This window comes from Phaethon aethereus, assembly GCF_964289735.1.
Source record: "Phaethon aethereus genome assembly, chromosome: 5".
Lineage (NCBI taxonomy): Eukaryota > Metazoa > Chordata > Aves > Phaethontiformes > Phaethontidae > Phaethon > Phaethon aethereus.
This window is the reverse complement of record NC_138579.1, coordinates 42,464,238-42,477,960: the sequence shown is the minus strand read 5'-3', so window position 1 is coordinate 42,477,960 and position 13,723 is coordinate 42,464,238. Positions and strand designations below refer to the sequence as shown.

Here is a 13,723-nt window from a genome sequence, read left to right as displayed (position 1 = left end):
AATCAACACATTCTTCCAGAGTAAAAAAACCAATATTCCTCTGATGGAAAAATTTGTTTGGAAAATATTCAACAGGCCCTAGCTGCCTTCCTCTCCTGCTCTTTGCCACTTTCCATATCTTATTTTGTATTTAAAAAATGTTAAATATTAGGTTCAGACAGCAGTTTAGCTGTCCTTGTCTGGAGTCATATCTCTTGCTTTCATTCACTTCCACCTTCCCACCACTCCTATTTCTTAGCCTCCTTCCCTGTACTTTCTTCCTGACTCTGTTAGTTGAGAGGACCTTTTGCCTCCAGGGAAAGGTTTTGTTCCTTAAGGAACAAAATCCCCAGGGGAAGGAAAAGGGCAGCTACGGGCTGCCTTCCTTCTCTGGGTTCAAGCCCACAGGTGGAAACAACAGAAATTACCCCAGTAGCATCTGTTTCCCTCACACAGGTAGCACGACAGGCTTTGCAGACTGATGACTCAGAATTGTGATTCCCAGGGATGTCTTTTCACTTCAGACATTTTGGCTGCATACCACATCCCTTTGCCTCCTGCTCTCCTTACACCCATGCCCGATTTGCATTAAGGTCTGGGAGACATACCCAGGTCTTTACCATTCCTGTGGGTACAGATAAACAATAAGCAACATCAAAAGCCCCACAATTTAAGAAGGATGTGAAGGACTTTGAATACGTCCAGAGGAGGGCAACAAGGCTGGTGACAGGGCTGGAAGGAATGTCCTATGAGGAGCAGCTAAGGATTTGGGCTTGTCTGGTTTTCAGAAAAGGAGGCTGAGGGGTGACCTCATTGCTCTCTACAGCTTCCTGAGGAGGGGAAGTGGAGAGGGAGGTGCTGATCTCTTCTTCCTGGGATCCAGTGATAGGACACATGGGAATGACTCAAAGCTGCTTCAGGGGAGGTTTAGACTGGGCATGAGGAAGCATTTCTTTACCAAGAGGGTGGTCAAACACTGGGACAGGCTTGCTAGAGAGGTGGTCGATGCCCCAGGCCTGTCGGTGTTTAAGAGGCATTTGGAGAGTGCCCTTAACAACATGCTTTAACTTGGTCAGGCCTGAACTGGCCAGGCAGTTGGACTGGACAATCATTGTAGGTCCCTTCCAACTGAAATAGTCTATTCTGTTTTGTTCTGTTCTATTAATAAATGATGCAGAAACACTGCAGTGCACAGATGATGCATGTTGCAGCAGGCTGTCAGGAGACGTGCTGCTAACATTGAAAATATTGGCTGTTCATACCAAAAGTCTCCCCAGTAAGGGTTGGTCTAGTCAGCCTGACCAGTCTGGCTGCCTTACACATTTTGCCTTCAGTATCTTTCTGAAGGAGGAACAAAGTGTCTCATCTGTACCTTTTCCTTGCAAAGGAAGTTGCTCGTCTTCATTTGATTTATAGACAGAGTTGATTTAAGAATTAGATTGAAGGCTGCCCTCCTTCTGTCCTAAGACAAAACTTTTAATTACCTACTACTTGTCAAATTCCAGCATTCAGTCTATGTGTTTCCAGGAAGCACATCTGTCTTAGACTGGGCATTTCAGGAAAGTCTCTCCTAGAAGAGTTTACCTTTTTTCCCAAGGATGAGACAGAAGCAAAAACACTAGGCTTTTTCACATTAATAACTTCACTGCCAGGTAATAACCCTTCTACACCTTGCTCCAGAGTAGAAGAAACAAGCTAATTCTAGAGCAGTACTGCACCTGATCCACCGTCCATCATTCAGGCAATGCCAGAGTAAGGATCTCCAAAAGCAGAGTCTGCATTGGGAATACTGTGTTTAATACACCTTGCTAGACTTATACTCCATGAATAATTTCTTTTTGAACAGATATATTTTAACATTGATACATTCCCGTGACAATGAGTTCCACAGTTCACGTATATTTCTTTTATTTGTTTTAAATTTCCTGTTTGATAATTTCATTGGTTGCTCCTTTGTTCTCATGTTGTAAAAAATAGTGGAAAAAGACTTCTTATTCACCTTCTCCCTCCTATTCCTTTTTGTAGAGACAGATTCCATGTCCTCCTCAATAATTTCCCTTCCACTGTTAAGGCCTGTAGCCTATTTAGTCCCTCTGGTGTAAAAGTTGTTTCAGATCTGTCATCATAGTTGGTGCCTTTCTACAGCTTCTTTTATTACTCTGTTTTCTCAAGCGTCAGAGGCTTTTGCAGTGGACCTACCGAATGTATCCCCCTCAGAGAACTGTATGAGCATAAATTTAATTCTGTACGAATGACTGTTATTTCTTTTTTTTTTTTTTTAATCTGGGAAATTCTATGCAGATGATCATTCTTTGAAGAATTTTGAAACTGCAAAAAGGAGTATTCGAATATGTTTGGCGATCCTAGAAATAATGATACCAATTTTAAAACGTTTTAAAAGAAATTCTGCATGACTACTGCATGACTTGAGGTTTATCATTGGCAATCAATGTTGGCTGTTTGGCTGGCAAAATACTCTGTTCTACTGACGTGATTCATCATTCTTGTATCTTAACTGTACTTCGAGATACAGAGCATATCAAGCAATCCTTAATTATATGAGCAGATGCAGGCAAACTAGTCAGCTGTGTATTTAATGCAAGATATTGCTTCAGTTCTGCTTGCACAATCTCTTTCTACAACCTAGTTATTTGTGATTTTGTCTTGCCGCCTGACACACAGAAGATCAGAGATGACTCTTTGATGAAACCTTTCTGTGTTATTGCATCATCACACATGTGCCACAGCTGTGGACCAAGAGGGAGGTGCAGGTGCAGAGTGTGACCCGCTGATATGACCGAAGATAGAGCTAGTATATCCCTCGCTCGGAGCTGTGACACCGGGGAGTCTCCTGATACACCTTCCAGAAAAACATGTGACAACCACAGGGCAAGATGGGAATGGTACTGCATGGTAAATCCAGACCTTCGCCTTTCAGAGTATCTTCCCTGGCTCTTCCTGGGCAAGAGACTACAGTGCCGAGTGCTGCCGCACACAGTGAAACAGGAGGGTCAAGGGAGGCGGCAGGGTCACGCCATGTCCCTTCCACACTCACCCTAGAGCTAGTTTCAGCATCCTTTCACAGGTGGCCACATAGATGTATTGATTCAAAGAAAACGAACTGTTAACTTGCCTATTTTGTGTGAAATGCCTCTCCTTGCTGCACATGTAGGTAGTCCATGTCCTTCAACTAAACAGTGGTATTTTCCTTTCCTGCTCACTCACTTCCCACCACTTTCCTGCCACGTTGACTCACACACTTGCACAACTGCAAGACTGCTGCACGAGCGTTAGAAGGGGCAAGGCATCCAGCTCTCAGTCAGTTCGTTTTTTGACAGTCATTTCAGGGTAATTAATAATGACATTAGCCTGTCGGTAATGATTTTAGAAAGTTTTTTTCTTGTTCATTTCATCTGTGTCAGAACCAAGATCGGGGGGTATGAAAAAGTTTGCTTCTCCCAGCCACAGTTGCCAAAGTGCTGCAACCCAACGGCAAAATTACCCCTTGCTTTTGAAAACATGGGATGCAGTCTTTTTCATCCGCCTGTGTCAGAAACCCTCCTTTCTTTGGGAGAAAGTACTTATCCTCAAAAACACATTCGAGTCTTAAAACCAACCTTTCAAGTCTTAAACCAACAGGAATAACATTCAATGAAACAGCAGCAAGCAGACAGGATTGACCTGGTTTATAGCACTTAGTTTAGATAAACACTGGGTTATTTCAGAAACACTTGGAAAAGGTTTCTATACAACTCTGAGAGAAAACTTGTTGCCTGTACCCTGAGATATCACTAAGAATGGAGATACTTACAGGTGTCCACTCGCTGGAGATTTCTCATCCGGATGATCCTCACGGTCAGCAGGTAGCAGGGAGAGGATTCTATCTGGAGAAGAATGGTATAAGACAGAGTATGGATAAGCTTTCAGTGGGAAAAAGTATTACATGTGCAAACTAAGCAACTGCTACAAAAAAATAATACAGTAGGTAAAAATTGTGTTGACCATCTCACTATTCTGCAGATGAAAATCTGCTATTAAAGAAAACTTGTTTTAACATTTTATGCATTTCACTCTGTTTTTGCTGTGCTACCCTGAGATTCTGGATTGCTCATCATAGCGGAAAAGAAAGGCAAAAATCCCTGAAAACTGACACTGACTGTGAGACGCTTGCAAAATCCCTTGCTCTGAAATTGCAGAATTTAGCTCTACAACACAGGTACAGTAAGTCTCTTGAACAGAGTAAATGCACTGGTGAGCACCATGGGGGAGTTGTCAAAATACTGGCAGTCTTACTCAAAGTTATGGTCAGTCCCCTGAGTAACCACCCATGAGGTCCCGCCGCACTGAAAAGAGCAGTGTGGAGAACGTCTGTTGTCACTGACTCGCACGAGATAAACCCGAAGCACCGCTCTCAGAGAGGTGTTTTTGCCTTCTGCTTCAAAAGCATAGATTTCTCTTTTTTTTCCCCTTTGCAATTATACAGGAAAACCAGTAACGATAATCCGAGCTTTTGTCAATCACAACTATGAGACAAACCAATGGCATAGAATTGTTTTGAGGATTTAAGGGGTAAGGAATTAGTTATCGGTTGCCTTTGGGGGAATATAAAGAACAATACCCCCCTCCAAAAATCTCTGAAGATTGAAAGTGCTTAACTTCCTTTGGTCCCTTTGAATGTCTCAGCCATAACCTTCTATAAAAGAAGTCTCTCCAGATTCTGTGACTGCAGGGACCTCTTCCTATTTATTGTTAGATGATAATGTGATTTCCTTCTGCTAAGGAAGGCAATTTCCTGCTGGCTCATTCCATAAAGCTGTCTCTGGCTCAGACCTATCTGCAAAACGCTACTCTGACAAAGCCAATAAATAAATCAGCATTTCCTGTGACTGTAACACACGGTCATTTCCTCACACTCCTAGAAACATTTCCACCTGTATAAGTGGTTACAGCAGAGCCCTCCAAATCGTTCTTTCTGACAACTGCTATTTTTGTCAACCGATTTCCTTGCATTTAGGAGCATCCTTCTATTTCTATAGCACTTCAGAGACTTCCTAGATCGACTATAAACAAGCCGACAAAATAGATGCCAAGGCAGATAAAGAGAAGCTGGAAGAACCTAATTTAAAACAATAGGTGTAATGTTGCCTTTTTTTTTTTTTAAAGAGAACAGAGTGAAAAGGACCTTATTTTCAGATGAGAAGACAATTAGGCCTCCTTTGTCGTAACAAATTACTTTTTCAGTGTGGCTTTAAATCCTCTCTTCTCTCTCCTAACATATCATGTTATGTTAAAATGTTTTTGCTGAGACCTTAAAAAGAGTTCCTTCTTTCACCCCTCCTGTAATGTGCCTCAAGAATTCTTTGTTTCCTTTCTTTTTTAGTACTTCTGCATGAAATTCACCCTCAGCAATCCATCCACCTTCTATTTCAAGTGTTCTCGAAGGAGAAAAAGCCTAGCAAAAGCTGCAAAATTTGCAAACAACAGCCGATGGAGGGGTCTGTCCTCAGAGCTACCCCATGCAGGGACACTGGTTCACATTTCAGAAACAGTATAGCCATATTAATACAGTTCTCCACCCAGCTAATTAACCCTTCTTCTCAGCTGGGTAATTAGCAAAGGTGGATCACCACACTCAGATGTTAGGAATGAGCTTGGGCACCTCAGCGTATGCCCTAGAAGGCAGAAACTCACTGTTCAGTAGGATCTGCATAAGCACGGGGCAATTCTTGCAGCCATTTATCTCCGGAGATTGCACAAGGTGCTGCCCCAGCTCCTGGATCAGCTCCAGCTACACTTCCTCGGGCATTGCTTGAGTGAGAACCGACGGATTCAATATTTGCAAAGCAGTTTGAGACTCTTAGACAGGAGACGTTAAGAAAGTGTGGTGGATTGGGGTTTTTGTTAAATGAGTATTACACAGTTTCTGCCATCTGATCACCTGTCTCCTGGTTCCCGTGTAACGACTTTCTAACGTGTTAGCCAAATTTCCCCACCTGGCATGGGGAAATCAATTCTCAGAGATGCGGGGTTCACAAAAATATTTACTGAAGTTTCACCAAAAAAATCAGTGGCTTCACAGAAGCTACAGAAGTCAGCACCTGTGCTTGCACTGGGGGAGAGCAGATGCCACCAGCCAGTTAGCCGAGGAAGAGGCAGCAGCCAGGCGTTAGCCGTCCTGGCAGCCCTGGCCCCTGCCAGTGGGGGTAGCGAAGACAACAGGGAGAGCAGAAATCACCTGGTGATGAGACCTCACTAGTTCTACTGCTCCCAGGAGGATATGCTACTTTAATTAATTCCAGTAACATATTAAACAAAAGAAATGCATTTAAATAGCAACTGTGACAACCATAACATGATGTACTAGGGTCTAGTTATACCAACAAAGAAAATAACAGCTATGCATGCATAAAGCAAAGGGTAGAAGTTCTGTTATTCTGTTTCCTTAAAACCTATTATGATATCTTTAATGAAAAAAAAAAAGGCTTCTGCTATGTCATGATGTTCCACATACGGAGAGGTTTCCACCACAGCCTTGAGTGGTGGAAGACCCCAAGCAGTGTCCCGCCCTGGGGCTAACAAGGACATACTACCACAACCACTTAGTGCTGTCACGTTGCGGCTTTGCTTTTGACAAAATCAAGACTGATGTAGTCACTCTGTGGCTGTTCCACTGATTGTGAGTCTGTCGGCTTGTCTCCAGTTCGGTGCTTCCCAAATTGTGCTCACGTGTGCTTGGTGTACATGCCTGTATGGTACAGCTGCATGCAATACAGCACGCTGCGATGCCAGCGCACGAGCAGGGAGTGCGCTGCTGGTTTGTCTGTCCTTCCAGAGAAATGGAGTTTTACTGGGGTTTTCCAAACAGCAGCTCCATCAAACATAGAGCAGACCTCATAGTCTCTTCTTCCAATTTCCCCCCACTTTCCATAAAAAGGAATAACATGGTATGATACTTGGCACCAAGTTACTATGTTGGTGGAAGTAAAGGATTCCTCTGTTGTGTGAATGATTTCAACTTTCTCCCAGTTGTGAGTAAAAATTTTAAAACAGAAATTTCTCTGTCATGAGCGCTGTGGTGATGCAGGCTGTCTGCATTCCTGGCAGATTTGTGCCTCTGTAGGTCTACCCCAGCCCTCTTTAAAGTCATGCTTCTATTCAGATGTAGGTATGTGTGGCATGCATCCATCTCACGAAGCACTGCTGTAAATTACTCCACTAGTTTAGCTGCATAATGCATCCTGTCACATCACAAGTGGCTGTAGAGCTCCAAAATGGCAGTACTCCTTAATGAGACAAGAGTCCATGAGACCAGAGGAAGGGTATTCTTCTTTACCTTTTTTAACTTGCTGTTCTCTCAGTACCTTTCTTGAACCTCTAGGCTTTTTCACCTAACAGACTCTTCTAGCATGGGCTATTGCTAGCAGCATCTTTCCAGCTTGAGATAGCAATGTTATGGATATTCGCCACTCCACCGTGCCTACTGTAGACTACCCCAGTCTTGCAGTTCCACAATAGTACAGTCAAATGTATGTTGAGTCAATTCATGTTTTGGTTTCCAGTGTTAGCTCCTTGTTTTACCATAGATGTTCGATCAGGTGGCAAAATATTGTAGCTGCCTTCCCAAAACAGAGAACAGTCATCCAACAACTCTGATCCAGAGAGGAGAATTTACTCTTGAACCTCCAGGGGCAGCCAACACATTCTTAGCCTTGATTGTTGCCCTTTTTAGATTGGTATTTATTCCAAAGCAATTATAAACTAACAGAAAAATCATGCAGAGATCCTGAAATTCATCTTCAGTGTGTGTGATGAAAACTACATCATCACCAAAAAGCAGCTGTCCTCCAAGTAGGTGCTCAGCTGTTGCTTTTCTACATGAACTATGGAATGCCTTCCATCTGGTCTCCTGAGGAGGTTGCCTTTGTCATACTGGATGAAAAATTGTGATGAGGAAGCAGAAAAAACTATGTGCCACAGTGTGCCAGTGCTATTACCTATTTCAGTGCAACCACGCTGCATGCTATTCCACTAACCATCCTGCAAAGATCAGACGAGATTTAAAAATACCTTGAGGACAATCAACTTACTTTTTCAATGGTTGAAAAAGGCCATTTCTACAGACCAGCCTGAAAACATTTGTATTATCTATGAAAACCATGAAAAGAGCTTCCTCTCCACCCACACATTTTTCCTGCAGTCACCCAGTAATAATGCCTCTGTCCGTTTCTATGTCATCTACTGGCACAGCATCCTTTCCTGGCAAAGACAGCTTCCCTGCCTTGACTAAGGTCCCCCCTGCATTCCTGGCCCGGAGAAGCATTCTGCTGAGATGAAATCACTCACAGGATGTCACCGGCGCACTCCTTTCTTCATCTCCAGGTGCTAATTTAACTAGATGGTAGCCAGGGACTGAATCAAAAGAACTAAAATACTTTGCTGCTGACAGTCTACCTAGAGCTGGTGGTGCGTGAAGAAGCACCTATCTTGAGCCGCCTGGGAGTCAGGTCTCCTTAGAGAATGTGCATCCTCAAGTTCTCTCCAGCTGTGATCAGGTTGGTTCAGGCTGGAGACCATCACTCAGCCTCCCACTGCTGTGGGATGTGCCAGCGGACCCTGCTGTGGCACGCTGCCTGGGCTGAGCACGGCCAGCTGCGGTGTTTGGCCACGTCTCTGGAGCTCTTCCTCATTCTCAACACACCCGGGCTCCGCGCCGGAAAAGCAGCCGCTCTAATCGCTTCCTTCCTTCGCCTCCTCCAGGCGCGGGGGCTGCGGCACCTCCATCGACGGCGGCGGGGCTGCACGGGGGCTGGGGGGTGCCGAGGACCACTGCTGCCACCGGCTGGTTTCTACCAGCCGCATGTTTCGTATTTTTTATTAGTAACATGACTTCTAATCAGGCCCCCTTTTCACCAGAATTAGCAGAAGTCTTGGTTGGATATCGGTGAATTAAACACTCCCACAGCTGGATGGAAACACCCCTTTCGTGCATATGGCCCCAGTAACCCTAGTTTCAGCAGGGAAAATTTATCTTTGTCCACAGGAGCGTGAGGGGTGTATGCGAGGCCACAAGAATCGTGTCCTTCAGAACACTGCTTCCTCACACATGTATCCATCATGGGACTCTGAACACTTTCGAGGAATAAGACTGTGCACATGATACTGTACTTGAAAAGCATTTCCAAAAAGCAGAACTTCAAATACTGATCAACACAACATGGATACTCCCAGTGCACAGTGATCCCAACTTCTGCAGAGATCTATTATTTGACTGATAGCTCAGGTTAGTTACATAGCCCTTTCAGTACTTTTAACATTGTCCTCCATCTTTTAGTGTTTCCAGATGTTTAACAACCAGATTTTTTCTGATTTTGAAAAATAGGTCCGTTTGAAAACATAGAGCATTCACAATTATTTCCATCTGCAGGACTGTAGCCAGGGGAATAGGGTAGCCCATCCATGAAAAGACAGAGCCCTCTTATACTGCTTTGTCCTTCCCAACCAGAACAAATATGAGAGAAAGAAACTAGACTGAGCATTAACCGTCTGAGTATGGAGACTCATCACACCTAATTCCCTATATCTGTAAAATAGGTGTTTACATCTGACAGCTGTTAGGCGTTTCTGGAGTCTCATCCTAAGGTAGACATTACCACGGGACATGCATCACACTCTGAAAATCTGTTTCTGACTACTGATTCTCAAAGGAATCTAGAGGTCTCTCTCAGACACAGATGTTTTACATTTTTTATGTCAAATGTAGGTAAGATAAACCGTATTTCAAAGTTATGAGCTGATGGGAAGTGGCCTCCTTTGACTTTGCAAGGTTCATTTTTGAAGTGGGAGGCATGCTGGAGCACGTCATTTCATCAGTCTGTATTTTAGGCATCCCCATACCACCACTCGGGGAGGCACCTGGGCTCAGAATAGCTTCTGCAGCTGAGCAGAGCTGTTGCTGGTGCCATGCTCCTACAAGCACCACGGGGCTCGGGTGGCTCAGGAGTTGTTGCCTCCTGCATTTGCAGCTGCTGCCGAGCCCAGGGCTGGATCTGTTCCTGAGAGCAGGCTCTTGCCCTTGTGGGACACAGGGACCCCATGCCTGGCACCGGCGGGGACCCAGCTCTCCCACCTGCCCCAGCTCCCGGTTCATGTGATGGAGTCCCACCTGCATCAGAGGCAGCAGCTGCAATCTCCTCCTAACCTTGCTGTGCAGCGTGGCAGCTCCTCACTCTTCCCATGATTCAGGAGCTGCTTCCAGCTTCCAAAACCCCGCAGAAGCCAGAGCTTCTGCTTTGATCAAGGGTGAGAGTTTAACCTGCCTCTTTTCTGTTAAAGGGATGCTGTTCTCCCAGCTGCACAAACCCTGCAAGAGCAAGAGGCCTTTGCCTGGCAGGGAGATGAGGTACCACTTGACTTGAAGTATGAGGCTTCTTTCTTACCCTTGTTAAGACATGGCTCATGCTGAATTCAGAACTACGCATCCCATTTTTCCCCTCCCCTTCCCTCACATAAATTATTGTACGAGACCTGCTGCAGTTCTTACGTATTTTAATATCAGCACTGACATCTGCAATACCAGAGCTGGCTCTGCCTGCTGCTTTAGCATGGGCCAAAGTACCAGGCAAGGTCTGAATAATACAGATTTCTTAATGCAGATAAAAATCAGCATGTTGGTGTAAAGGGTATGCTGGGGTATATTTCTAACAGATGATCCCTCTTAGCAGGCAGGGGCCCTCATATCTAAGTTTTCTGGTAGTTTAAGTGATGAAAAATTTACGTTTGAGAAAAACTGAGCAGAAGATAAGATCATGTATGTGTCTTTCACATAAACACATGATATACCGCAGTAATCAAGTCACGATCATGCATAGGTGATAGAGTGCTATGTTCTGATCATAGAGGAAAAACCAGTGACTATGTAACCAGATGCAAGAACAACAATTCAGTCCATCACCAATGGATTGTCATGAATTTTTGGAATTTTGGAATGTGAAAAATAGACCTTCGGTGAGAGAGAGTGGCAATATAGTGGTCTAGAAGAAGGTTATGGTCCCATACACGTAAGATGATTCTTTTGGTGCACTACTGTCACACCCACCCCCTCAAAATTTCACGACACTTAAAAGTCTTTGATCTAAGCCTGTATCCTGAGCAGATAATGGAAAAACAAACACATCACTGTGTGGGATTAAGAAATGAAGACAAGAAGTTACCTGTCATATGTATAATTATCATAGGTAATTATAACCCAGAAGTTTAAAACTTTTTGCTTTCTCTCATCATGATTTTAGGTTCCTTACCCCTTGTAGGGAGCAGACATTATGCCAAAGACTGATCAATTCATTGTTTTTCGGCCTGTTTTTACTATCCACAAAATTCTTCATCCTATACATGGTCCAGAATTTTGGTATCTCCACAGACTGGAGATATCAGACATTGTAAGCTAAATATTTGCAAGAAATGCTATAAAGAACCAAGACTGGTAGACTATATCATGAGAAAATACAGTATAATCTTTCAATGCCACTGATTTTTATTTTTTTTTTTAATAAAAATCCTAATACTGGGCAAACACAAAAGCTAAACTTTGAAAAACGTCTGTGAAAAGTAAAAATACTGCAAATGTGAGTAATGTGAGAATTTGTTTTAATTTCTTGGTGCCTAAATTGTATCAGGACTACTGGGTAACTAGTTCATTACAAAGCTCACCTGCCTACCTGTCTACAGGATTACTTCAACTTCCATAGAAACCTCCTTTTCAGCTTCATTTTGTCTCAATATAACTTGTCTGCATGGATTACAATGCAAATTTCCATAGAATTATCTGGCTCAGAAGCAGACACTTTTTGGGACAACGTTGTTATACGAGTCACATTTAAACTCCTCTAATCCTGACAGATAGGAAACAACGCCTGTGCTTACTGCACGGGTAGCAAAGTAGCAGAATGAGGACCCCAATCAAAACGAGTCATTTCTAACAAAAATAAACCTACAACTGATCTTCAAACACAAGAACTAGTGGTAGCACATTCAAGCATCACTCCTTTCACAAAACCCCCATTACCTTTTTCCTCTGGTGGAGCACAGAAGCCTGAAAACTCAGGCTTCAGTAATCCATGACTCCCCCCATAAAACGCGAGGATAGAGATTGCACTGCCTAAACCATTACAGCAGAACATGCACCACTCTTACTTTTGGCCCTTTCAGTTCACAAAGAGCATTGTGGAACAGAAAGCTCACCAATGGATTTATTTTACAAGTAAGTGAGGGATTAAAATGGTAGATATTCTGCATGCTCCCCATAAAACATAACAGAGAAATACAACAGGCAATTCTGTAAACCATAAACATAAGTGGAATAAAATGGTAAAAACAATGAACTTGAGGGTGTTTGCCTTGTAACACTCAAACTGCTGTCATTATTATTTATCTACCTGAGCCTTCTCCCCTTTTGAGCAAAACAAAACCCTCAGCCCTCTTAGGTTTGAAATTCTCCTGTTCATAATACCTTGAAATCACCTTTGTCTGGTACAGTACTTTCTTCATTTTCTTCTTGCGGTTCACTATCTCCCAAAGAATCGGTATCCGAGTCTTCATCCTGAAGAAAGAGAGAAATTATAAATTATAACGTTCAAACAACAACAGGAGCATTCTCAGGGTAGATAATTAATTCCTACTTGCAATAACTCATGCTGAAACCCCAATCAGAACAGCTGGCGGTTACACCCAGCTGTGTTACAGTGCTCAGCATTAATGAACAAACCACCATGTGGTGGTACAAAATCCATGTCAGGGGTACCCTTTCAACGAGTCAATGAAGGAAGAGCCGTTTCAGCCGTGAAACACCCGAAAGGTGCCTCTGCATTTGTTTTCTGAATAAAGGTTTGCTATTTATTTCTAATGTGACCTTTTGGCAATCTGCTCCTTCTCTCAGGAGTATTAAATCTCCATTTAAAAAACCCCAGAATTTCTTCTCTGGGTTTGAACTCACAGCACGAGACACGTTGCAATTGCAAAATTTTAAAGCTAACATTTATTTTTTTTCAGGGAACAGAAGTTCCTAAATACTTCTACAATGTAGGGTGCCCCTTTTCAAACGCTTTGTAGGAAAACACCATTAAAGGACAGTTCCTATAAAAAAAGTCAAAAGTATTCTGATTCTGTTTCCAGAGTACTTCCTGAAGTGATGTGCCTTTGTCCAGTCAAAGAGCACACAGAACAACGTGTAACATACTACAGTCAAACTTAAATGCAAGTCTTGAAATGACCCAGAGAATGTAAAGTGAAATGGAAAATTCAGAACAAAAATAGAACATGGAGATAAAATTCAGTTCCTTATCCCTATTCTCTATCCTGTCCTTATCCCTTTTCCAATAACAAAAAATGGGGTTGTCACATTAATACACGTCAAAATTTTGCTGTTGATACAGAAATATTAAGTTTTTAATAGAAGTAGCATTTAATTATGGAAGAAAAAAGGGTTTTTAAGGCTGGGTCTGGATTCAGGCTGATAATTCAGTCCCCTAAAAATTGTTTCATTCCCTGTTCATTTTTTCCACAGTCCCTTCTTTTTCTGTCTCCTTGCTACGCTGGCTTCTCTCACTTTGCCTGTGAAGCTGAGATCTTTGTCTCCAGTGGAGCCGGGATGACTTTTGCCACCGATCGCCAGAAGAGAACATTTCACCTTAAGCTCCTTCAGACAGAGACATTGCCACCTGGTCCCAAAGTGAGTTTGTACAGTAACTTA

The 13,723-nt window shown here is 43.1% G+C and overlaps 1 protein-coding gene across 1 annotated transcript in view; it reads right to left on the bottom strand.

Annotated features, from left to right (window-relative positions):
- The window catches only part of LOC309405391 (cytosolic phospholipase A2 epsilon-like), a gene marked incomplete at both ends in the record, with an annotated part of 35,553 nt that overhangs the window by 21,654 nt on the left and 176 nt on the right, over window positions 1-13,723 (bottom strand). The window contains 2 exons of the mRNA XM_082000161.1: window positions 3,791-3,863; window positions 12,485-12,574. Coding sequence (XP_081856287.1) covers window positions 3,791-3,863; window positions 12,485-12,574 — 163 coding nt within the window. The remainder of the gene's footprint in view (window positions 1-3,790; window positions 3,864-12,484; window positions 12,575-13,723) is intronic.